We start from the raw sequence: 26,568 nt of genomic DNA on the forward strand, positions 1-26,568 counted from the left end.
CAATATGTCTAAAACTAAACTCCTGGATCATCCCAGACATTCTCCACGTGCTTCCTTTCTTGGTAAATGATACAACATCCATCCACTGAGTCTCAGCCTAAATCTGAGAGTCATTCTGGCCTCGTCCCACCTCTCTGATGACTGACCTGAATGTATAGATTCTTAAATCAGAGCACATGTGCAATGGCTTCTCAAACAGAGAAAAGAACGCACTGTATTTTAACCATTTCCTTTCTCCATGTCTTATTTCCTTGTTTCTTTTTCTATCTTCCTAAGTCTTCCTTCCTTTCACAAATATTCATTGAGTACCCGTTATGGGCCAGGCATTACAACTGCTGAGGACACAGTGTCTGGTCTCAGGGGCTTCCTAGTCTAGGAGCAGGGGCAAGCATTAAGTTAACAGTACAATGTGACAGGGCATAAAGAGGATGTGCTTACAAGCATTGAGCTTGTCGAGGAAGTCAACCCCTGCAACAGAAGTGCTGCTTCCTGAGTCCTAAATAGCAATTTTGAGATTGCTAGGTGGTTAAAAAGAGGGAAAACATCGGGCAGAAAAAACACCATATGCAAAGTCAAAGGTGTTGATGCAGCTACTGGCAGGTTGGAAAGCTGTTTGTAATGATCCCCGAGTCACGAAATGTGTGTTGAGGTGGTGAGGAAGCTGGAGAGGTAGATAGAAACCAGGTCGTGAAGGCCAAATGGGTAAACAGAACTTTTGTTTTTTTTTTTTTTTTTGAGATGGGATTTCACTCTTTTTTGCCCAGGCTGGAGTGCAATAGCACGATCTCGGCTCACTGCAACTTCCACCTCTCTTGTTCAAGCGATTCTCCTGCTTCAGCTTCCTGAGTAGCTGGGATTACAGGCACGTGCCACCACGCCCAGCTAATTTTGTATTTTTAGTAGAGATGGTGTTTCACCATGTTGGCCAGGCTGGTCTTGAACTCCTGACCTTAAGTGATCCACCCCCTTCGGCCTCCCAGTGTGCTGGGATTACAGACGTGCGCCACCGCACCCAGCCGCAGAACTTTTAAGAAGTAGAAACTATTGAACATTCTTGGCAGGCAAGCTAACAAAATCAGTTTGCATTTTAGAAATGCTACTCTGGCAGAGAATGAAGAATGGATTAAAGGTCAGAGAAACCTTGGAAAGGGCCTCTTTTATACTTAGAGGGCTAGCTGTGTTACCTAAACTAGCATAGAAATGTAGAGATAAAGAGGTGAAGACTGGTGGGAGAGATATTTAGGAGGCTTTGATTAAACCTGAGTTATGAGAGAGAGAAAGGAAGCCAGGATAGATTGAAATTTCTGGCTGGGAGGTCACTGAGAAAGCACAGGATGGAGGATATTTTGAATCTCTAGTGCTGTGGAATCATCCAGATTGTGTTACCAAGTGTCCTGTGGGGTATCAAGACAAAGAGGAACCTGTGGGGAGAAAGAGGAAAAAGGCAGGCACAGGAGTAGGAGATTGGGGAGGGTGTGGTGTCCCAATGGCTGTGGGAGGAATAAGTGGTCACGAGTGCAGTGCTTTCAGAAGTTCATACGACATTAGGACTCAAGGATTTTGTTAGACCCAGACAGAAGCCCCTTTGGTAGCCTGGAGGTGGACAGCAGACTGTAACAGGTTGGGGCAAGGGACAGGAAGAGGAAGTGCAGGGGGTGCAAGTGTCTTCCTCTTTCCAGAAGGCAAGGCCTGGAACTGTGCCATCATGTTCACGGCTCTGTCACCAACACTCAAATCAGTCCCTGATACAATGTGGGCACTATAAACTTTGCAACAATTTCATAAAGGGAGTGAGAGATTCCAGTCATCATGCCGCTGGGTTACAGGATCCCGATGGCTTCTGCAGTTGGTCTGTTTTCAGCTGTTAGACAATGGAGCATGTTAATTATGCCAAAGCGGGAGAAGATGCTCCTGAGAGAGGAAGCTTTAGGGCACAGGAGCAAGAGGATACAGGATAGGACAAAGTTCCTAGAGAAGGTGGGAGGGTGGGACCCAGAGCATAGGTCAAAGGATGGAGGTGGACTCGAAGGGAGAGATGGGTGTGATGAGGGCAGGGATTGTGGAGGGATGGACCCACAAAATTATCAACACCTTAAGGAGTCACAGGTGATAGCTGCTATTTTTTTCTGCAAAGAATCTATTGTCATATGACATTACATGAATTAAGCAGGAGACATAGGATCAGGAGCCTGAAAAAGGTGATGTTTTCCTCCACCTGTTAAGAATTGAGAAAGTTGTTGACTAGGGACAAGAGCCCTATCCTTGTCTGAATTAAGAAGTGGGCTTTAGATGTGAGGGTGATCTGGCTGTGACATCTGTCACTCCATTGACCACCAGGGTTGCTTTGGCTGATCTGGCTGGCTAGGCCGTGTCCCCTTCCTCCCTCACTGCTGCATGTGCGTCCCTCCTGAAGCTGGGCACTCGCTCAAAGAGGACGACTATCCTTGATAGAGGAGGATCGGTCTTTGGTCAAGGGTTTACAAGTAGCTGTGCTGCCCTGCTAGAGCCTCCAAACAAGCTCTCAAGAAGCTGGCGTGAGGTCCAGCTACAGCCCTGCCCAGGTTCCCGACCTCTAAGGCTGAAGCACTCAGGCTCACCTCTATGATGCTGTAACTCCAACCCCACCTTCAACCTTCCCTTTTGTGCTTTGGGCTCATCGCCCTTGATCAAGAGTCCAGTTTTTCCCCACTTGAAATAAGGGCAACTATAATGGCAGATTTCCCAATTCTAATAGAATGGAAATCTTTTTTTTTTTTTTTTTTTGAGACGGAGTTTCGCTCTTGTTACCCAGGCTGGAGTGCAATGGCGCGATCTCGGCTCACCGCGACCTCCGCCTCCAGGGTTCAGGCAATTCTCCTGCCTCAGCCTCCTGAGTAGCTGGGACTACAGGCACGCGCCACCATGCCCAGCTAATTTTTTGTATTTTTAGTAGAGACGGGGTTTCACCATGTTGACCAGGATGGTCTCGATCTCTTGACCTCGTGATCCACCCGCCTCAGCCTCCCAAAGTGCTGGGATTATAGGAGTGAGCCACCGCGCCCGGCTGGAATGGAAATCTTTAAAAGCAAATGTGTCAGAATTGTTGGATACATAGATAAAAAAAATGCATCACAACTCATTTGAATGGCATTTTTATCATTATCCCCTTTTCTTCTAGGAATCTCCTATGCAACTGCATACTGGATGCCTGCCGAAAAGACAGTACAAGTCAAAAATGTGATGGATAAGAATGGAGACGCCTATGGCTTTTACAATAACTCTGTGAAAACGACAGGCTGGGGCATCCTGGAGATCAGGGCTGGGTATGGCTCTCAGGCCCTGAGCAATGAGATCATCATGTTTGTGGCTGGCTTCTTGGAGGGTTACCTCACTGCCCCGTAAGTATCCCAGACATGGTAGAGCCACTGCCAGCCAAGCCCTGCCCTTCCCATGTTCCACAGTGACTCCCATCTTACCGGCATTGCCCGTTAGAACTGAAGAGTAGCTGGGGTTCTTCACATGTGATAGAGACATTGTCAGAATTGCATTTGTAGGGGTGGGCATGGGACAGGGTCTCACTTTGTTGCAAGGCTAGAGTGCAGTGACAATCATAGCTCACTGCAGCCTTGATCTCCTGGGCTCAAGCAATCCTCCCGCCTCAGCCTCCTGAGTAGCTGGGACCACAGGCTTGAGCCACTGTGACCACCCCGGAATTGCATTTGTTCCTGCAATCAGTACCTGCCTTAAAGGAAAAACAACCCCCAAGGTGGCACTCTTTAATTCTCATGGCACTTACTTTTTAAAAATCTTCCCTTCCGGTGAAACTATTTTGTTTTATTTTATATATTTTTGCAAAGAGGGGGTCTTCCCCTGTTGCCCAGGCTGGTCTTAAACTCCTGACCTCAAGCCATCCTCTCATCTTGGCCTCCCACAATGTTGGGAACCCAGCCAGGAAATGGTTTTAAAGGACAGCGAATTCATTTCATCCTACTAGTCATTTGTTGTCTGGTAGAAAGCAAAGGAGAGGTGGAGTCACTCCTTGAGAACAACAGACCAGGGAAGATTCATTATAAATAAACTGTCGCGTTTATTTCCAGCCATCTTGAAACAATACTTCCACATAGGCAGAGATTTTTAGATGGAAATTATAATGAGTCTAAAATAAATGTTTCTTATAGCTCCACTGTTTAGTTCTGCGCTTGATTCTTGCTTTGCCTTATAAAAATACCAAGGATGTAATTAATCATAATGCAATCAGATTACATGCCTTTTAGAGAAGGGGTCTTTAAGGAAAATAAAGGTGCAACTTCTTTCATCGACTTTCACCCCTCCTTTGATATAAGAAGTGTCTTGACGACTTTGCTTGCCCCTTTTATTCCTGTGACCTAGATTGTTGAGTGCAGTTTTCCCAAACCTTATTCGGGCTGTTACTGCCTTAGTCATCGTCATGAAGTGTCAATCTTAGTCTATTTTCATACTGGAGATGATATCAGATGTTGAATGACTAGGTATTGGGCTCTGGCTGCTCTTTTTTTAATTCAAACTACAATTTTTGCTTTTTTTTTATACCCAATAATTTTTTCTTTGTTTTTTTTTAAGATGGGGTTTCACCATGTTGGTCAGGCTGGTCTTGAACTCCCGACCTCAGGTGATCCTCCCTCCTTGGCCTCCAAAGTGCTTCGATTACAGGCATGAGCCACCATGCCCAGCCTATACCCAATTTTTTTACTCTACCCTACAAACTCCTTAACAGCATACCATTCATAGCTATATAAAACTTCATAAACTGAATTATAGATTTTTAAAACATGGTTAAAACCATTTCATATAGGTAAAAATCTGAACTTCTCTAATTCTTTACCCACTTCTGTTTTCACTGAATTCTGATTGTGTTATTTAAATTGCATTGTGAGTTTGAAGAAGTAATTTGAACCAAAGTTGCGTGAATATAAACTTGTTAGACTAACTCATGAGTGACATACGCTGTGGGTTGTTAAGGAGAACTATGGGATCTGCAGAAAGCAGCCCTAATCTCTGAGGCTACTCTGAGAATGCTCATGTTTCCCTCGGATATTTCTATTGCTCTTACTGTTAGAGCTCACAGAGATTTCGAGGGCTTTGACAAAGGTGGCACCTCTGATATTCTTACGTCTCAGAAAAAGATAAGCTTTAACATCCCATAGCAGCCACTTTGGAAAATGGCTTTATCATTTCACCTTCATATTTGATATAAAGCAATGAATGACCTATTCTTAGTTACTACTTACCAAAAACATCTATAGAAAAAGAAGCCATTCTAATAATAACTTTAACAACACTTCTGTATTAAAAGTGGTTGGTTTGTTTGTTTGTTTGTTTGTTTGTTTGTTTTGAGTAGAGGAGAGATCAGGAGTGGGGCAGAGATAGCTCTAGAATCTTTAATACCACATCCTTAAGGAAAAGCTGGGTCACTCTTGCCAGCAACTCTACTGCAGAGAACAACCTCAAAAGAGCTCGTTAGCCCTAAGTAGAGAGTCCAAGACAGAAAAGCACCCCAGTGGCCGGAATAGTTAAAGAAGGCTTTGTGGAAGTGAGTGGTAGTCCTCATGCTTGATAGAGGAGAACTACCGGGCTTGGCTGGGAAGAGGGATAAAGTAATTCTGAGCAGAAAAGGAATCTGAAATGAGTAAGTTGCATTTAAAAGGAGCAAGGAATGGCCGGGAGTGGTGGCTCATGCCTGTAATCCCAGCCCTTTCGGAGGCCGAGGTGGGCAGATGACCTGAGATCAAGAGTTCGAAGACAGCCTGGCAACATGACAAAACCCCGTCTCTACTAAAAATACAAAAATTAGCCAGGCGTGGTGGTACACATTTTTAATTTCAGCTACTTGCAGGGCTGAGAAAGGAGAATCACTTGAACCAGGAGGCAGAGGTTGCAGTGAGCCGGGATCGTGCCGTTGCACTCCAGCCTGGTGTGACAGGAGTGAAATTCCATCTCAAAAACAAAACAAAAACAAAAAACAGAAAAAACAAGGAGGGGGATCTGGATCTCTGGATGGAGCTAGGCAGGGTGCAGTGATGGAAGACTTTGGATGTAAAGTATCAATTTTTTGTTTCTTTACCTGAATGAGCATTGTAAATGAAGATCCCACAAATTATTTGTTTCCAAGAAATAAAACTATTTTCATATATATATATTTTTTAGATGGAGCCTTGCTCTGTTGCCCAGGCTGGAGTACAGTGTTACAATCTTGGCTCACTGCAACTTCTGCCTCCTGGGTTCAAGTGATTCTTGTGCCTCAGCCACCCAAGTGGCTGGGGTTACAGGTGTGTGAAACCATACCCAGCTTTTTGTATTTTTAGTAGAGACAGGGTTTCACCATGTTGCCAAGCCTGGTCTTGAACTCCTGACTTAGCAATCTGCCAGTCGGCTTCCCAGAGTGCTGGGATTACAGGTGTAACCCACCGTGCTGGCCTTCATATAACATTTTTTTTTTTTTTTGAGACAGAGTCTTGCTCTGTTGCCCAGGCCGGAGCGCAGTGGCATGACCTCTGCTCACTGTAACCTCCATCTCCTGGGTTCAAGCGATTCTCCTGTCCCAGCTTCCCAGGTAGCTTGGATTACAGGCACATGACACTTGGCCCGGCTAATTGGTATACTTTTAGTAGAGACAGGGCTTCACCATGTTGGTCTCAAACCCCTGTCCTTGTAATCCACCCACCTGAGCCTCCCAAAGTTCTGGGATTACAGGCATGAGCCACTTCACCCAGCCATATAACTCATTTTAAGAGCATGAGGCCCAGACAGAGGATCCCTTTCTTGTCACCCACATACCTATCTAGCTTTATTGCTGTTCTTGCTCTTGTATTTGGAGGTGGTAGACAGTAACCAATGGATACAAGCAAAGGTATTCGATAGCATAAACTCTATGTAAATCATGGTTAAATGTGATGATTCAATTTAATATATATATGTATGTGCATACACACACACACACACACATATACAGGTAATAGGAAGAAAAATCTCCAATGAAGTAATGTTTATTAAATCCCAGGACCATAAAATAAAGTTTCAAAGGATCGTAATGTTGTTTAACTCACCAGCAATTAAACTATTCTCAGTATATTAGTTTCAGTTCTGGAAACTGCTAGATAAAGAATATCTAAAGTTCTAAAGTGTAGGAGCCAAATTCTTATTCTTGGAATCCATAATGGCTTCCAATTCTGAACTCCCTAGATCAGTGAAAAGCATCAGATAAAAACCAGAACGAGGACTGTAGGTAAACATTCAGTCTGGAGAATACAGGGACTTCTCCTCTTTGATATACCCTCTTTGCTCTAACCTTACAGCAATTATAGGGAAAATATGTAGAAAGAAAACCTCTTAGTAACATAGCTGGGCTTCAGAAGAAGATTAAACATCTCTCCTACCAGAAATTGAACAGAAAACAAAGTGACAAAATATGGATCTGCTGGCTCTTGGCCTGAAGCCAGCAGAGGCAGCCACCTGCTGATGAGTGAGGACCTCAAGGCTCGGAGTGAGCTGAGTCAAGGCTGGGAGCCAGAAGTAACCCTCCTGCTTTTAACTACTTGTAGAAAGGAGGCCACAGCATAGTGTTGATGATGTATGTCCTAGCCTACAGATTTATAAGAAACTAAACTTAGGGGTGGGGAGGCAGTGTCAGCCAAACGCCAAATCATTCACATGCTGGCTCAGTTAATTGCAAATATCACTGCAATATTCCATGGGTTGGAAGTCCCAAAAAGGTACTTGAAGATGTGGTTCCCAGGACTCAGATGGAGACACTTGGACAGGGAAAGAGGGAATGAGGGAGGGAGGGAGAGAGTCAGAGAGAGAGACAAAGTAGGGGGCAGGTAAAGAAAAATGCCTACACACCAAAGTTCCAAAATGCACAAAGAAATTGAAAGACAGTCAAGAAAATTAACAATATGAATATACTCCAGATTAACTTTTAGAATGGTTTAACAAAGATTTTGAATTTGCATAGGGTGCTTTAAGTAATAAATGAAAGAAAACTTGGAAAATTTATTAAACAAGGAGTAAGAAACAAGAAGACAGATATTTTAAGAGCTTGTTAGAAATATAAAAGAAAATTATAGAAGTTAATTTTTAAAAATCTTGAAACATAGCCAAACCCTAGACTAGATACAATCCAAAAAAATTCTGAATCACATATTTGTATTCAGGGATTTATACAATACACAGCCCAAAGAGACAAAGGGGTAAATCTTATGAAAAAACTGTTAGATATATCAATTTGATTGAGAAACCCTGATGTGGACCTATTAGGAGTTTCAGAGAAAGAGACTGGAGGCAACTGCAGATAAGCAGTAATTGACAAGGTAATTGCTGAGAATCTGTCAAAATTGAAAACACAGGCCCAGCACAGTGGCCAACTCTTGTAATCCCAGTACTTTGGGAGGTCGAGGGCGGTGAATCACCTGAAGTCAGGAGTTCGAGATCAACTTGGCCAACATGGTGAAACCCATCTCTATTAAAAATACAAAAATTTGCCAGGTGTCGTGGCTCTGGAGGCTGAGGCAGGAGAATTGCTTGAACCTGCGAGGCGGCAGTTGCAGTGAGCCAAGATCGCACCACTGCCCTCCCCTCCAGCCTGGGTGACAGAGTGAGACTCCGTCTCAAAAAAAACAAAACAAAACAAAAAACAAACAAACAAAAAAACACCCGAGTCCTTAGTTGGAAGACACAGACTTTTAAATTGCTGTAATGCAGCAGATCAGACTGCAGACAACTGAAGATAAAGAGAACAATCTTAAAAGCTGTTAGAAAGGAAAGACTAACTACAAAAGAATCTCAGCGAGGTAGCATATTGCTTGTCATCAGCACCAGTGCCAGAAGACATCAAGATATCATCTTAAAAGTACTGAGGAGAAATATCAAACCAGAATGTAACAACCATTTAAATCATCCAAGAGTAAGGACAAAATAGGAATATGTTCAGATATATAAATTAAAACAGGTTTACCACCCAAGGACCTCTATTAAACTGTTAGAGGATATACTTTAGCAAGTATAATAGGAGGGAAAGTTTGGTATATAAGAAACAATCATTAACACCAGAAACAAAAAAAAGTAACACAATTTAAAAAGAAAAAACAATTTTTCCCCCACGACGGAGTCTTGCTCTGTGGCCCAGGCTGGAGTGCAGTGGCACGATCTTGGTTCACTGCAATCTCCACCTTCTGGGTTTAAGTGATTCTCCTGCCTCAGTCTCCACAATAGCCAGGATTACAGACACGCACCACCAGTCCCAGCTAATTTTGTGTGTGTGTGTATTTTTAGTAGAGAGGGGATTTCACCATGCTGGCCAGGCTGGTCTCGAACTCCTGACTCCTGATCTGCCTGACTCGGCCTCCCAAATTGCTGGGAATACAGGTGTGAACCACCATGCTGAGCCTACAAAAATAATTTTTAAATAAAAATATTTAATTATGAGACTTAAGAATTCTCTAAAAAGAAAAAAAATATTAAATTTTTAATTAAAAAGGTAAAACTAAATCTTTTAACAACATGATGGAGAATGTCATTGATTAGTTAAAATTTGCTGAAGAAAAAATATAAAACTCATTTAGACTTTATAAGAAAGCACTAGTTATATCTTTTTAATGAATGTTAAAAATACATTCTATAGGTTTTATTTATTTTTTTTATTGCATTTTAGGTTTTGGGGTACATGTGAAGAACATGCAAGATAGTTGCATAGCTACACTGACATTCTATAGGTTTTAAATCAGCAGAAGTGAAAATAACAAAAGTATTATCTAAACAAAGAAAACATAAAAAAGGGGACAAATAAAGGGATAGATAGTAAATGGAAAACAGAGAAGATTATAGACTAAATCCAAGAATATTAAAATTGCAATAATGTAAGTGGATTATTTTAATCAATTAAAAATATTAACTGTACACCAGTTGAGACATTTTTAACTTTTTGAAGATTTAAAATAAAGAATCACAAATACCCAGTAATCTTGTGAGGAACGGAAATTAAATGGAGGGACTATTTAAAACCCATCACATTGTTGAAAATTGAAAAGTCCCACAGTATGAAGTATTGGTAAGACTGCGGAAGAAGGAGAAGTCTACTATTATTCATATGTGTGTGTGTGTATCCTAGAAGAACATGCAAATGTGTAAAAAAAAGACATATACCAAAACATTTGAAGTTGCATTACAATAGTAAGAAATGAAAAATCAGTTAAATGTCCATCATGGGAATGCATACATGAATATGGTCACACCACAGAATAGCATCAGCAGTTAATAAATTTAAGCAGCAGATGATATAGATATTTCTTTTAAGATTATATTGAGAGAAATAAACAAGTTAGAGTGGTTGATCAGTATGATCTTTTTTACAGTGCGTTGAGAGCATGATAATTCTATACGTTATTTATGGTTAAATGTATATGTAGTAATTGCATAAAAACGTGCATGGGAATACTCAGATTCAGGACTGAACTTATTACCTCTTGGAAGAAAGGAAAGGAATTAGCATCAGGAAGAGCACATAAGGGCCTCGACTCTCATTTTTTGTTTTATTTTTAAAATACATGTGGCAAATATGGCAAAATACAATGATTTAATAAAGTTAGGTGGTCAATACTTGGATGTTTTCAACATTCTATCCTTTTTTATATGTTGCCCTTTTCTATATGTTGTAAATATTTCCCAGTTAGAAATTGTGCATTTATTAAGGAAAAATAAAAAGTTAGTAGGGAGAGTTTGTAGTAAGGGACACCCCAGTTAGCCAAGTGATTGAATAATCAACTGTGATGGAGAAATCTAAGTAGAAAAATTAAAATGTAATAATTTTCATGTATCATTTCAGACACATGAATGACCACTACACAAACCTCTACCCACAGCTGATCAAGAACCCTTCCATCCTGGATAAAGTGCAGGAGTTTATGGAGTATGTACGATAGCTTTTCTCTTTTCATCGTTTTTAATGCTGCAGGGCCTGAATCTGTAATTTCAAGCAGCAATTTTTTCCTTGCCTATTTCTTTTCAAATCTCTTTAGCAGGACTCTGGAATTGTTCTCGTAATAGGGCATAGCACTTTTTGGTAATGGCATGAAAACTGTTGCAAACAATATGCTCCCTAATTTCAGCTCTTTCAAAGGTTGAGTCGAATGTCACATAATAAACTGCTAACTGACACAAGAACAGAAAATGAAACACCGCATATTCTCACTCATAGGTGGGTGATGAAAAATGAGAACACATGGACACAGAAAGGGGAGTACTAAACACTGGGGTCTATTGGGGGGAAAAGGGGAGGGCCAGTGGGAGGGGGAGGTGGGGAGGGATAGCCTGGGGAGAAAAGCCAAATGTGGGTGAAGGGGAGAAGAAAAGAAAGCACACTGCCATGTGTGTACCTACGCAACTGTCTTGCATGCTCTGCTCATGTACCCCAAAACCTATAATCCAATAAAAAATTAAAAAAAAAATAAAAATAAAAATAAAAAAATAAACTGCTAACACGGTTAGAGGAACCCACCAGTGTAAAGCAGGCAGTTAAATCCCTGTGTCTCTTCCTCAGGGGGGCCCTTCTCCTTCTGCAAGAAGGGATCCCCTCTCCTCACTCTTTAAGGTGCTTCCTTTCCTGAGCCTGCTTACTAATCCTGGCTGAGGTCTTCGCTAATATCTAAAGTCATAATTCTTAATGCCCGCTGAGAATATTTCCATTTTAATACAGTTTTCTAAATACTAAAATTTTAAACGTGTTTAATTTGCGGGATGACAGGAGATTAATTTGGGGGCAGAAAGGTTCTTAGTTTGGCCATCCAAATTGCACTCTAAGTAACCCCTTCATGAAATGCTAGAAGTCCTGCAGAGCTTCAGTTTAAAACCACTGGACTCGATCCCATGAAGCAATGACATTATTCTAAGACTGGTCTAGTGATAGCCTGAACAAGTCAAACCTAGTTTTCAGCATACAGAGAACTTTCATAACCCACGAAAGTCCAGAGAACTGAAAGAAGAATGGAAGGACCATTTAAAAAATGACATTTTTGCTACTATGCTAGGTCAGAGTCATTGAGGCAGTTACTAGTAACAACTGAAGTGGAATGAATCATAAGCTATGCAAATGATCTGTGAGAAATACAAACGGATATATACCACCTTGTCCTGAGATTTTTGTCCAGTTAACTCTACTCTTCTACATCTAAAAGTAAGGTTAATCAGCGCATCCTTACTTAGTAAAACATTGTGGTTTCACACGAAGTGCATTTGGATAGTCGCTCCTTGATATTTTTAGGTCTCGTATCACAGGTAGATTAGAACTGCACTTGTGCTTTCGCTCTAGGTAGAGCAAAGAAGAAGCTGTGAAAGAAGAGTCGTAATCCTAGAGGGAGATTCAAAATCAGTTAGAACTTGCCCTGAATTCCTTTGGATGACTGGAGGGTTACAAGATCTAGAACTTAAATCACATTAGCCTAAGTGTCTGAGTGAATAGTTTCTTAAAGCCTGGTTTGATTTTGCTTTGAATGAGCAACTATTGAGACTGTAGTACACCTCTAATTTCTCTTCCAGGAAGCAAGATAAATGGACGCGGAAAAATATCAAAGCATACAAGAATGACTCCTTTTGGAGACATACAGGCTACGTGATGTCACAAATAGATGGCCTCTATTTAGGAGCAAGGAAAAGGGCTATGTTAGAAGGGGCAAAGGTAGGATTTTAAACAAACTTCTCAGAATTCATGCAGTATGGTAAGAATATTGAATGTTATCTATAAAATAAGATTCCAATTTAGAAGCAGATCAAAATGGAACTGCAGTATAAATTCCTTACAGACAAGCACTGTCATAGCTACCGTATTGTAGCACCTAACTTACAAAATTACAAGCCCCAAACACGAATAAGTCAGTTTGTTTCTGTGTTTTTTTTTAATCTTCCATAATACTGTGCTCAGGATTAGGTTAAAAATCATGATATGAATGTACTGGGTTTTTAACTAATCTAGTGTTTTAGACTTCATGCTCATTACGACAAGAGGTTTAAGTATACGAGTTCTGTGTTCCCCACACTCCACAGTGTTCACGTAAACACATATCCACACAAACACCCATGCATTACAGTTCTGGAAGAAAGCTTTACTCAGTCACCGAAGCGTCCTATGTACCGTTTGATATACTTCCAAAATTACGGGTATTTTGTTTCCTGGGGATAGTGTATGTATACATAAAGTAGGTATAACGTATAACTGTCTTTTTGTCTATTTTGCCCAGAGTGTGTGTGTGTGTGTGTGTGTGTGTGTGTGTATAAGTGAGTGCATGGCTTTTCTTTGAACTTTTTGTCTATTTTGTCCATTGTGTATACCTGTGTGTGTGTGTGTATTTATATATGTATATATATAATATACATGAAAAGCCATGCACTTACTTATACACACACACACACACACACACACACACTCTGGGCAAAATAGACAAAAAGACAGTTATATAATACACATATTATATATACACACACTGGCAAAATAGACAAAACATAATAAATGCAATATATAATACACATATTTTACATATATATACTGGCTACTGGCAAAATAGACAAAAAGACAGTTATACGTTATACCTACTTTATACCTACCTATATTTATATATGTATATATATACATATACACACACACACAGGTATACACACTTACATACACGTACATGTCTGTGTATATATATACATATATATTGATAAATGTCAAAACAGTAATACCCAATAAAAGCAATGAGTTACAGAAAAATGCACACAGTAAGACTTTTTTTTTGAGTCAGAGTCTCGCTCTGTTGCCCAGGCTGGAGTGCAGTGGCATGACCCTGGCTCACTGCAGCCTCTGCCTCCCAGGCTCAAGCGTTTCTCATGCCTCAGCCTCTTAAGTAGCTGGGATTACAAGCATGCACCACCATGCCCGGTTAATTTTTGCATTTTCAATAGAGTTGGGATTTCACCATGTTGGTAAGGCTGGTCTAGAACTCCTGACCTCAGGTGATTCACTGGACTCGGCCTCCCAAAATGCTGGGATTACAGGCGTCAGCCACTGCGCTTGGCCAGAAGAATATAATTTAAACAATTCACATGAGGACAATTTGGCAATATTTGTTAAAATCTAAATCTAGGAATTTATCCCACACATAGACTCAAACACATGCAAAATGATGTGTCCAAGATTAATTATTGTGGCATTGTTCATAATAGCAGAAGAGTAGAAACCACTTGAAAATTCATTAAAAAAAAGACTAGTTAAAAATATTATAATACATTTATACATTGTTGATGCCTGACCTGGGCCTGCTCCATCAGATTGAATCTTCCTGGAGCAGTGCTCTCCAGTTTGCACAAAGTTCATGATCAAGTACAATCTGATAATTGCTTCAAGGTTAATGCTGGCCGGTCATTTGGTCTCATAGTAAGCGCACAATCAAAACTAAATGCATCATAGTTGAATGTTCTTGCTCTATAGCAGTGGTCTCATCTAAGAATGTTTTCTCTCCAGAGCACACTTGGCAATGTCTTGGAGACATTTTTGATTGCCAAAACTGGGAAGTTGCTACTGATACCTGGTGGGTAGAGGCCAGGAATGATCTCATATCTCACAATGCACAACAGCCGAATAGAAAGTATTAGCTGGCTCAGAATGTCAGTAGTGCCAAGGCTGAGAAGCACTGCTGTGGAGGAATGCAAACAGAAACTCTATTTTACTCTCAGAGGAGCCACTCCCAAATTCAGTGGCTATCAAAATATGCCAAAACAGCTCTTCTAAACTATAAAGTCATAAAAATTATTTTATAAGCTACAATAAAAATCTAGTATATCTGTTAGAGACCCTTCAAAAATGAATACTTTTTTTTTTGAGATGGAGTCTTGCTCTGTCACCCAGGCTCACTGCAACCTCCGTCTCCCAGGTTCAAGTGATTCTCCTGCCTCAGCCTCCCGAGTATTGGGGACTACAGGCGCCCACCATCATGCCTGGCTATTTTTTTTTTTTTTTTTTTGTATTTTTTAGTAGAGATGGGGTTTAAACACTTTGGCCAGGCTGGTCTGAAACCCCTCAACTCAGGAGATCCACCCACCTCAGCCTCCCAAAGTGCTGGGATTACAGGCATGAGCCAACTTGCACAGCTCGCAAGGGAATAATTTAATGCGTCCCTAACAGGAAAACTATGTCGGTCACAAATCAATGTTAAGTGCAGTCTTTGTCCTTTCCCAGCCAATGACCCTGTTCCAGATTCAGTTCCTGAATGCTGCTGGAGATCTATTGGATCTGATTCCTTCACTCTCTCCCACAAAAAACAGCAGCCTAAAGGTTTTCAAGCAATGGGATATGGGACATTGCTCTGCTCTTATTAAGGTAAGACATAGCAGCTCCTTTTTCCTTGTTCTGGTTCATACAGACTTTTTCTATGTAGCACCCAAGTATAGCAAAATCTCATCACCGCCGTCTATAACTGTATATCAGCTCATGGGCTCTTCCGTGGCAGAAGTTAATAACTGGAAGTAACTTCGATGGAGAGAATTGTAAGTACATGATGTTACTTACATCTGTTTCTTCCACAATTCCTCCCATGCTGTATGCTGCCTGCCACTCCCACCTTCTAGAATCTTCCATTTTGTTTTTTTGCTTTTGCGATGGAGTCTCACTCTGTTGCCCAGGCTAGCATTCAGTGGTGTGATATTGTCTCACTGCAGCTGCCTTCCAGGTTCAAATGATTCTCCTGCCTCAGCTTCCCAAGAAGCTGGGACTACAGGCACTTGCCACCATGGCTGGTTAATTTTTCTTGCATTTTTAGTATAAATAGGGTTTCGACATGTTGGCTAGGCTGGACTTAAACTCCTGACCTCGAGTGATCTGCCTGCCTCAGCCCCTCAAAGTGCTGAGATTACGAGTGTGAGCCACCATGCCCCGCTAGAGTCTTCCATTTTGAATGTTAGAAGGAAGAGTCTGTTTTAGGCCACATTAAGGGTTAATCTTGGACTCCTTGCCCATATTTTCCAGTAAAGAATGAGCAATAAACACTTACCTGAAAGGGCCCAGTCCCCATATGTCTCTTACACTTAAGACAGTTGCAGTCAGCTAACTATGGACACTATGATCTACTGTGATTCTGGCTGTAGGTTCTTCCCGGATTTGAGAACATCCTTTTTGCTCACTCAAGCTGGTACACGTACGCGGCCATGCTCAGGATCTATAAACACTGGGACTTCAACATCAAGGACAAAGATACCAGCAGTAGTCGCCTGTCTTTCAGCAGTTACCCAGGTAAATGAATTTAAAGGAGTATTTGAGTACTTTGAGTACTATTCCAGCATAAAGCCTTAGTGATTCAGAGTTAACTGCAATGAGAGAAGAAATGTTTAGTGGTTAGTACATATTAACGAACAATCTGATTTTTAGAGTGCTTTTAGAGTGATTTTTAGAGTGATTTTGAAGAAATAAAGCTCTAGTACTTTTATTTAATGAAATGACATAAACAGGGTTACTAGAGTTGCCAATAGAAAATACTTTGTAAACGTAAATGGCTACATCTAAATTTATTTCAACAAATGCCAACTGAGTATGTGTCAAGTACAAGACACTTTGATAGGCTCCGCAGCAGAAGCAGTCAAGAGCATGGCTGATCCTGCGCTCAGTTACCACCTTGAGGGTCTGTACTTTCTCTTATTTACTGTAATATCCACAGCACTTAACCTTAGTGTGTGGCATCGAGTACTTAATAAATTGCCGAACGAATGGATGGATGACATGTAAGTTTGTAACCCTTACACTCTAGTCGGGAGGACAGTATAAAGTGTAATATGAGCAAGAGTAATAACATTACTCGATACTGTGCTTGCTACAAAAGAAGTGTAACCAGTGTTGTCCATTCCACTGGGAGGTGAGACTCACATCTGATTGTTGTGGAAAGGAAAGAGAGGGTGACCTTTGAGATAGAACATGAAGGATGGCTAAAATTTGAAATAGAGATGGGTGGGAGGACTGTCCCAGTAGAGGAGAAGTTGCAAATTCCTGGGCCTAAATGAAATGGGCAGGTGATGTAAATGCAAAGTAGGACTGGTTTAAGAAATCAGAAAGTGGAAACAATTGTAGCAAGCATATAACCCATGGACGGGAGGGAAGGATCAGCTCTCACCACCTGTTCTCCATCCAGGAATTTCTAGATCCTCCAACTTAATAAAACTGTATTTAAAAAAACAAAACTCACTGTGTGAATCCAACAAAGTTTGTATGTTAGCCTGTTAGCCCAACCTCCTCAGGAAACGTGAGCAAAGTCAAGGGGAAAACACCAAACAGCTAAGAGTTCAACTGGATATACTGTTGCCAACTTGACCTTTAATTACATATCTGTAGCTTACTGGGTGGTTATATCATCCCCCTGTCATATCTATTTACCTTTGTCAGCGTCTGTTTTTGCTGCCTATCAGGAATTCCTTTTTAGAGTCAGGGTCTTACTCTATTGCCCAGGCTGGAGTGTAGTGGTACAGTGATGGCTCACTGCAGCCTTGACCTCCAGGGCTCAAGTGATCCTCTCGCCTCAGCCTCCCAAGTAGTTGACACTACAAGCATACATCACCATGCCCGGCTAATTTAAAAAAAAAATGTTTTGTAGACATGGAATCTTGCTACATTGCCGAGGCTGGTCTTAAGTTCCTGGGCTCAATTGGTTCTCCGGCCTCTGCCTATCAAAGTGCTGGGATTAAGGTATGAGCCATCATGCCTGCCCCATCAGGAATTCTGACCAAGGGCATAATCCAATGTTTCTGTGTCCTTGTGACCTGATCCTTCCTTTGAAACCACTTTGATTTTATCTTTGCCTTAGTTTGCTTAATTATTTTAGTATGGAGGGGACTGGGGACTCCTCTCTGTGAGTTAGACTGTGCTTTGATTCTTTCACATTTAAGAGACATTTAAGAATAGCAAGAGACAGAACGATCCAGTATTCTTCCTCTTCCTCGTCTTTGTGATAAAATGCAATATTCAGGGCCAGGCCGGGCAGTTCATGCCTATAATCCCAGCACTTTGGGAGGCCAAGGCAAGTGAATCATGAGGTCAGGGCTTTGAGAAGCCTGACCAACATGGTGAAACCCCATCTCTACTAAAAATACAAAAATTAGTCAAGCATGTTGGCACATACTTGTAATCCCAGCTACTAAGGAGGCTGAGGTAGGAGAATCGCTTGATCCTGGGAGGCAGAAGTTGCAGTCAGCGGAGGTCACGCCACTGCACTCCAGCCAGGGCAACAGAGTGAGACTCTGTCTCAAAAAAAAAAAAAAATGCAGTATTCAGATGTTACGTGCACTCCTTTGAGATATCCATGGAATATGATGCTCTCCAGTAGTGTTAACAGTCCTGGATCCCAGAGGTAATGATAGAGAAGGTCATGGAAGATTTTCTTATGACACGTGTGATCCCATTAACATTTGCATATGTATCTTCCAGATGAGATACACAGGTAGATATCATAGATAATATGCAGAGCTTTTTAAAGCAATTGAAACTGTGGGCGAACAACAGATAATTTTATACCCCAAGACGTTTCTACAGAAGCCAATGGAACAATGGAATTCATATTTTCTCTAACTGGGAAGCTTTGTTCTCAGCACCAAGCAGAAAAAAACATGTATGGTCTCATTTATATCACAAAATATTTTATTAAGGGACCAGCCAATTGGATTCTTCCCATAGACATGGAACTATGTTTTGCCATGAAGCTCATGCTGTCTTAGCTGCTGAGCCCAGAACAAAGCTGGATGGTGTTCTCGTTTTTCTTCGATAGAGGAGGGCCATGGTAGATTGAATGGATTAGGAGTGTTGAGTTATTTTCGCATCAAAGATGGCAGGGCCTGGAAGCTCTTCAAGATCTGTGCAAGGATATTAAGAATTCCTGAGTCAGTAGATAAGAACAATGTCCTATGTTTTTGAAATTTGCTTAGACAGTAGATCTTAAGTATTCTCACTATACACATGACACACAAAGGTAGCTGAAGATGTTGGTGAGTTGGATTGTAGAAATCATTTCACATGTATAGGTGTTTCAAAACATCTTGTAAATCTTGAATATATTTAATTTTTATTGTCAATTATGCCTCAATAAAGTTGGAAAAAAGAGGATAGATGTGAAATTAATTAGGAATTAAGCAAATACCTTGTGTTGACACAGCAGCTTGTACATTTGTGTTAATATTAAGTGGAGGCCATATAAAAATTAAAAACACACAAACAAAAAGAATTCCTGAGTCAGAATGTACGGATCAAGTCATGAACCATTCCTGACTTGGCTGAGGCACATGTTAGAGATGATGGTAACTGGGATGGTACAGCTACCATCACGCTAAAGATACAGTCATTCTGAGGATTTCATATGCACCTGTCTACACTTTTACAATGCACCGTGGCCTTCCTGCTGAACTTTTTGGAGTGACCATGAAGATGTTTGCCATGAAAAACACTAAAGCTCCAAGGCAGGACCTTTTGTGTGTTTTCTGAGGTTTGTAGGAAGGAAAAAGGCAGAGATCGGACAGCTGCTAAACTCCTTTTTTTTTTTTTTTTTTTTTTTGAGACGGAGTTTCACTCTTGTTACCCAGGCTGGAGTGCAATGGTGCGATCTCGGCTCACTGCAACCTCCGCCTCCTGGGTTCAGGCAATTCTCCTGCCTCAGCCTCCCGAGTAGCTGGGATTACAGGCATGCGCCACCATGCCCAGCTAATTTTATTTTTATATTTTTAGTAGAGATGGGGTTTCACCATGTTGACCAGGATGGTCTCGATCTCTTGACCTTGTGATCCACCCGCCTCGGCCTCCCAAAGTGCTGGGATTACAGGCTTGAGCCACCGCGCCCCGCCGCTAAACTCTTTCAATGTATGAAGTCCAGCTGCTTTGCTTTGGTAAGCCACATTTTCCTCACTGTAAAACGAGGCTAATAGAATGTTTGCTTCATAACATTGTAAACATTATACGGTTTATTCATAAACAGTTTTCTGTTAAATTGTGCTAGGCAAAGGATTGTTGATGGAGACCAGCATAGATACAATCCCTACTGTCACAACTCATATTCCGGGGAGAAATAGAGACCAATAAAAAAAGCAGTGACATTAGAGTGTGATTTTTGTAATAAGAGGGAAGACTAGTCTGGGAGTGTAGAGAAAGCTTTAAGAGAGAGGTAAGTCTAAGTGAGGACACAAAAGACAGGACAACTTAGCCAAGGCCAATGGGGATAAAGTGGTAGAATGTTCCATGAAGAACAAACAGTATATAGTCAAGAGACAGCATCGAGAAGGCCAGAGGGAGGGAATGAGGGTGACACGAGGCCACTAAAGTGGCAAGTGGAAGGGACATGAATAGATTTGCATTTGTGGATTATCTGGTCCATTAGAGGAGGCCGAGAGGCTGCCAGCAGAACATTTAGAAGGTTGGTGCAATAATCCCGGTGATTCAAATCACCGTATTTTGTAAATGGTCAGTGTATGGATGGAAGTTTGATATCCCACTTCAAGAGGAAAACAGGCTGGGCACATTGGCTCATGCCTGTAATCCTAGCACTCTGGGAGGCCAAGGCGGGAGGATCACCTGAGGTCGGGAGTTCAAGACCAGCCTGACCAACATGGTAAAACCCCATCTTTAAAAAAAAAAAAAAAAAAAAAAAAGAGGAAAACAAATATGACTGCTGAATTACTGGAACACAACTTTATGTGTTCTCCTGTTGTCCTTGCAAGAATCCTTGGGAGGGATAATTACCTCATAAGAATTGTCAGGATACTCCCCAAATTGTACTCTTGCATAGGAGAATAGAAGGAACAAAGGTAATCCTTCACATTTATCAATAACACAAAAGGACTTGCCGCCTTCCGTACACCCAATCTCATGTTCTACGTTCACCAGAGCCTCAGTTAACTCCATAAAAATAGAGGTGGTTATATGTTAAGAAAACAGAATAACTTTTATTAATTTAGAAATAATTGAAGGTGACTTCGTTGCTTAACAGCCTTGGCCTTTTTTAGTCTTTTCTAAAAATACAAAGTGGAAATTAAGGAAAGTATTTCACCTAAAGAGACTAACATGCAATACCCAGAGAAAGTCAAAAGTATACCAAAGTATACCAGGTGCTGATAACCTCAGCACCTCCCTTGGGTCTGGGCAGGGGAACCTTTACCCTCCCAGGTTCAAGCGATTCTCCCGCCTCTGCCTCCCAAGTAGCTGGGATTACAGGGGTGCACCACCATACCTGGCTAATTTTGTATTTTTAGTAGAGACGAAGTTTCACCACATTGGCCAGGCTGGTTTTCAACTCCTGACCTCAGGTGATCCACCCACCTTGGCTTCCCAGAGTGCTGGGATTACAGGCCTGAGCCCCCATGCCTGGCCACAATCTTCAAGTTTTCTAATTCCTTCTTCTGCCATCTCAAATTTACTCTTGAACTCTACAGTGAATTTTTCATTTCATTTACTGTGCTTTTCAAGTGTAGAATTTCAGTTTTATTCTTTCTTTAATTTCTGTGTTGTTTCTTTACTTTTTATGTTGAGATTCCCTCTCTGGTAACTCTTAATACCATATTCCCTGTTTTTATCTTTGTCCACTAAATCCAGTATCTAGGCCCACATGGAAACAGTTTCCCGTGACTTATGTGTAAGGTCATGCTTTCTTTTTTCTTTTGAGGTGACAAATATAGCAAATACCATAATTTGATCATTACGCAATATTTACACATATTTAGTATATTCTTCACCTCAAACATTTATCATTTCCTTATGTTAAGAATATTCATAGTCATTTTGAAATATGTAATATAATATTGTTAACTATAATGCCTGGTAATTTTTGGTTGAAATGTGGACTTGAAAAATAGTACACTGTAATGTCTCTGAAATTTGTATTTTTGAGAATTCGGTTTTATTTTATTTTTAATTGACAGGTTGTTGTATATATTTATAGTGTGGTGTTGTGATACATGTATACATTGTATAGTGAACAAATGACGGTATTTAGAATATTCATCACCTCAAACATTTATCACTTCCTTATGGTAAGGACATTCAAAAACCTCTCTTCTAGTTATCTGAAATATATAATATAATATTGTTAACTAGAGTAAGCCTATGGTGCGATGGAATACCAGAAGTTTTTCCTCCTATCTAACTGTAACTTTGTATCTGTTGATTAAGGCCTTCCCACCATGCCTACCCTCCCCAGCTGCTAGTAAGCATTGTTCTACTCTACACTTGTATGAGATCAGCTTTTATAGATTCCACATCTGAGTGAGATTGTGCAGAATTTGTCTTTCTGTGCCTGACTTAGTTCATTTAACATAATTCCCTCAAGGCACATCCACATTACCACAAGTGACAGAATTCTATTCTTTTTATGGCAGAATAGTATTCCATTATATGCGTATGTATCACAGTGTCTTTATCCACTCATCTCTTGATAGACATTTAGGTTGATTCCATATCTTGACTATTGTGAGTAGTGCTGCAATAAGCATGAGAGTGTAGATATGTCTTTGACATATTTATTTCATCTCCTTTAAATAAATACCCAGCAAGGGGTCTAGTTTCATTCTTCTGCATGTAGATATCCAGTTTTCCAAGCGCCATTTACCAAAGAGAATTTTTTCCAATGTGTGTTTTTTGTCTTTGCCAAAAATCAGTTAGCTATGTGTGTGAATTTATTTCTGTATTTTTTATTCTGTTCCATTAGCATATATGCCTATTTTTATGCCAGTACCATGCTGTTTGGGTTATTATAGCTTTGTAGTATATTTTGAAGTCAGCTAGTGTGATGCTTCCAGCTCTGTTCTTTTTCTATTTTTAGTTCTTTAATATGCTGTTTTCCTCTTTTTTTCTCTCTTTCTTTTTTTAAAAATATATTTTATTGCACTTTAGGTTCTGGGATACATGTGCAGATCATGCAGGCTTGTTGCATAGGTACATACATGGCAATGTGGTTTGCTGTCACCATCCCCATCACCTATATCTGGCATTTCTCCCCATGTTATCCCTCCCCAACTCCCTACCCACTGCTGTCCCTCCCTTAATCCCTCCCAACAGACCCCAGTGTGTGATGCTCCCCTCCCTGTGTCCACGTGTTCTCATTGTTCAACACCCGCCTATGAGTGAGAACATGTGGTGTTTGATTTTCTTTTCTTGTGTCATTTTGCTGAGAATGATGGTTTCCAGATTCATTCATGACCCTACAAAGAACACAAAGTCATCATTTTTTTATGGCTGCACAGTATTCCATGGTGTATATGTGCCACATTTTCCTTGTCCAGTCTATCATCAATGGGCATTTGGGTTGGTTCCAGGTCTTTGCTATTGAAAACAGTGACACAATGAACATATGAGTGCATGTGTCTTTATAATGGAAGGATTTATAATCCTTTGGATATATACCCAGGAATCCCTTTACCTAGAAATATTTCTATTTCTAGGTCCTTGAGCTACACTGCCACACTGTCTTCCACAATGGTTGAACTAATTTACACTCCCACCAACAGTGTAAAACTGTTCTTATTTCTCCACATCCTCTCCAGCCTCTGTTGTCTCCAGATTTTTTAATGATCGCCATTCTAACTGGTATGAGATGGTATCTCAATGTGGTTTTGATTTGCATTTCTCTAATGACCAGTGATGATGAGCATTTTTTCATATGTTTGTTGGCCTCACATATGTCTTCTTTTGAAAAGTGTCTGTTCATATCCTTTGCCCACGTTTTATGGGTTTGTTTTTTTTCTTGTAAATCTATTTAAGTTCTTTGTAGATTCTGGATATTAGCCCTTTGTCAGATGGGTAGATTGCAAAATTTTTTTCCTCATTCTGTTGGTTGCCAGTTCACTTTAATGATTTTTTCTTTTGCTGTGCAGAAGCTCTGGAGTTTAATTAGACCCCATTTGTCTATTTTGGCTTTTGTTGCCATTGCTTGTTTTTGTCAGTCTTGTCAAAGATCAGATGGTTGTAGATATGTTGTATTGCCTCTGAGGCCTCTGTTCTGTTCCATTGGTCTATATCTCTGTTTTGGTACCAGTACCATGCTGTTTTAATTACTGTAGCCTTGTAGTATAGTATGAAGTCAGGTAGCATGATGCCTCCAGCTTTGTTCTTTTTGCTTATAATTGACTTGGCTATGCAGGCTCTCTTTTGGTTCCATTTGAAGTTTAAGGTGGTTTTTTCCAGTTCTGTGAAGAGGGTCATAGGTAGCTTGATGGGGATAGTGTTGAATCTATAAATTAATTTGGGCAGTATGGCCATTTCACAATATTGATTCTTCCTAACGATGAGCATGGAATGTTTTCCACCTGTTCGTGTCCTCTCTTATTTCATCGAGCAGTGGTTTGTAGTTCTCCTTGAAGAGGTCCTTCACATTCCTTGTTTCTACTAAAAATACAATAAATTAGCTGGGCATGGTGATGGGCACCTGTAATCCCTGCTACTTGGGAGGCTGAGGCAGGAGAATCACTTGAACCCAGGAGGTGGAGGTTGCAGTGACCTGAGATTGTGCCACTGCACTCCAGCCTAACAACAGAGCAAGACTCTGGCTCAAAAAAAAAAATCTCTTTTAGAAATGCTTTTGCTATATTCTGTAGGTTTCTATGTGTTTGTTTCCAGTTTAGTTAGCCTCATGAAAGTTTTAAATGTTCTTTTGAATTTTTTCTTGACCCGTTTGTTGCTCAGGACTACGTTGTTTTATTTCCATGCATTGTATAATATCACAGTTTTTCCTCCTACTGATTTCTGGTTTTATTTTACATGATCAAAAAGATACTGGATATGATTTCAATTTTTAGAATTTCTTGGCACTTGTTTTGCGGCATAATACATGATGTACCCTGGAGAATGTTTTACGCAGTGATAGAAAAGATGTATATTCTGTGGTGTTGGGTGGAATGGTCTGTAAATGTCCATTTGATCTAGAGCACAGTTTAAATCTGACATTCCTTTGCTCATTTTCTGTCTTCATCATCTGTCCATTGCTGAAGGTGAGATGTTGAAATCTGTATTATTGTATTACAGTCCATCTCTCCCTTTAGATGTAATATTTGCTTTATGTATTTAGGTGCTCTGGTATTAGGTGGAAATATAGTTACAATTGTCAAATCCTCTTACTGAATTGACCTCTTTATAATTATAAAAGGACTTTTCAATTATTTTCACAGTGGTTAAAGTCTATTCTATCTGCTATAATTACAGCTACTCCTGTCCTATTTTGGTTTCCATTTGCATGGAATCATTTTTTAAATCTCTGTACTTTCAGTCTGTGTGTATCCTTACAGGTGAAGTGAGTCTCTTATAGGCAGCAAATAGTTGGGTCACTTTATATATCCGCTCAGCCACTCTAGATTTTTTAACTGGAGATTTTAGCCTATTACATTGAAGGCTATTATTGATACATAAAGACTGATTGCTGCCATTCTATTAATAATTTTCTGGTTATTTTTTAGATATTTTTTTCCTTTTTTCCTCTCTTGTTTACCTTTGTGGCTTGGTGGCTTTCTTTAATGATAACTTTTGATTCCTTTCTCTTTCTCATTGCATATCTGCTGTAAACTTTTTATTTGTGGTGACTTTGTAGCTTGCATTAAAAATCTTAAGTTATAAAACACTATTTTAAACTGATAACAGCTTAACTTGGATTGCATACAAATATTCTAAGCTTCTATCTCCCCCTCTATTTGTAATTTTGTGCTTCAATTTACATCTTCTTATATTGCGTATTCCTTAACAACTTATCATAAGTACAGTTATCATTGACCATTTTGACTTTTATCTTTCTTACCAGAAATGTCAAAGATTATATCATGAGAACAGCATGGGGAAAAAAAGAGAAATGTTTAAGATTATATACCACCATTACAGTGATGGAGTGTTCTGAATTTGGTTGAGTTCACCTCTACCAACAAGTTTTGATTTTCATATTATTTTATGGTTATAATTAACATCCTTTCACTTCTGTTGAGGCATTCCCTTAAGAAGGCTGGTCTAATGAGCTGGTCCAGTTGAGGCATTCTTATAAGGCTTGTCTAATGATGATGAATTTTCTCAGCTTTTATTTATCTTGGACTTTATTTTTCTTTATTTCTGAAGCATAGCTTTGCTGAGTATAGTATTCATGTTGACAGTTAATTTTTGGTTTTGGCTGTTTTTCTTTCAGTACTTTGAATATGTCTTTCTATTCTCTTCCGGCTTGCAAGGTTTCTACTGAGAAATCTGCTGATAATCTCATGGTGATTACCTTTTAAGTGGCTTGATGCTTTTCTCTTGCTGCATTTAGATTTGTCTCTCTGGCTTTGGTTTTTGAGAGTTTGATTATAATGTGCCTTGGTAAGGACTTCTTCAGGTTGAATCTAATTGGAGCCTTTGCGTTTCATGAATCTGGATGTCCATATCGCCCTCAAAACTTGAGAATTTTCTGCTACTATTTTGTTAAGCTTTCTGTGCCTTTCTCCAGCTCTTCTCCCTCTCAAGTTTTTATAGTGTGAAAATGTGTTTACTTAATGGTGTCTCATCGGTCTTACAGGCTTTCTTCACTCTTCAAGTGAAAAATTGTCTTTGGTTCAGAAATTCTTTGT

At 40.1% G+C, this 26,568-nt stretch overlaps 1 protein-coding gene across 1 annotated transcript in view; it reads left to right on the forward strand.

Moving 5' to 3' along the window:
- Positions 1 to 26,568, forward strand: part of PLBD1 (phospholipase B domain containing 1) — a 57,695-nt gene that overhangs the window by 12,389 nt on the left and 18,738 nt on the right. Inside the window, exons 2-6 of the mRNA XM_002752117.6 lie at positions 3,158 to 3,377; positions 10,835 to 10,918; positions 12,544 to 12,682; positions 15,218 to 15,358; positions 16,123 to 16,267. Coding sequence (XP_002752163.2) covers positions 3,158 to 3,377; positions 10,835 to 10,918; positions 12,544 to 12,682; positions 15,218 to 15,358; positions 16,123 to 16,267 — 729 coding nt within the window. The remainder of the gene's footprint in view (positions 1 to 3,157; positions 3,378 to 10,834; positions 10,919 to 12,543; positions 12,683 to 15,217; positions 15,359 to 16,122; positions 16,268 to 26,568) is intronic.

The sequence above is a fragment of the Callithrix jacchus genome, chromosome 9 (assembly GCF_049354715.1).
Source record: "Callithrix jacchus isolate 240 chromosome 9, calJac240_pri, whole genome shotgun sequence".
Taxonomy (NCBI): Eukaryota; Metazoa; Chordata; class Mammalia; order Primates; family Cebidae; genus Callithrix; species Callithrix jacchus.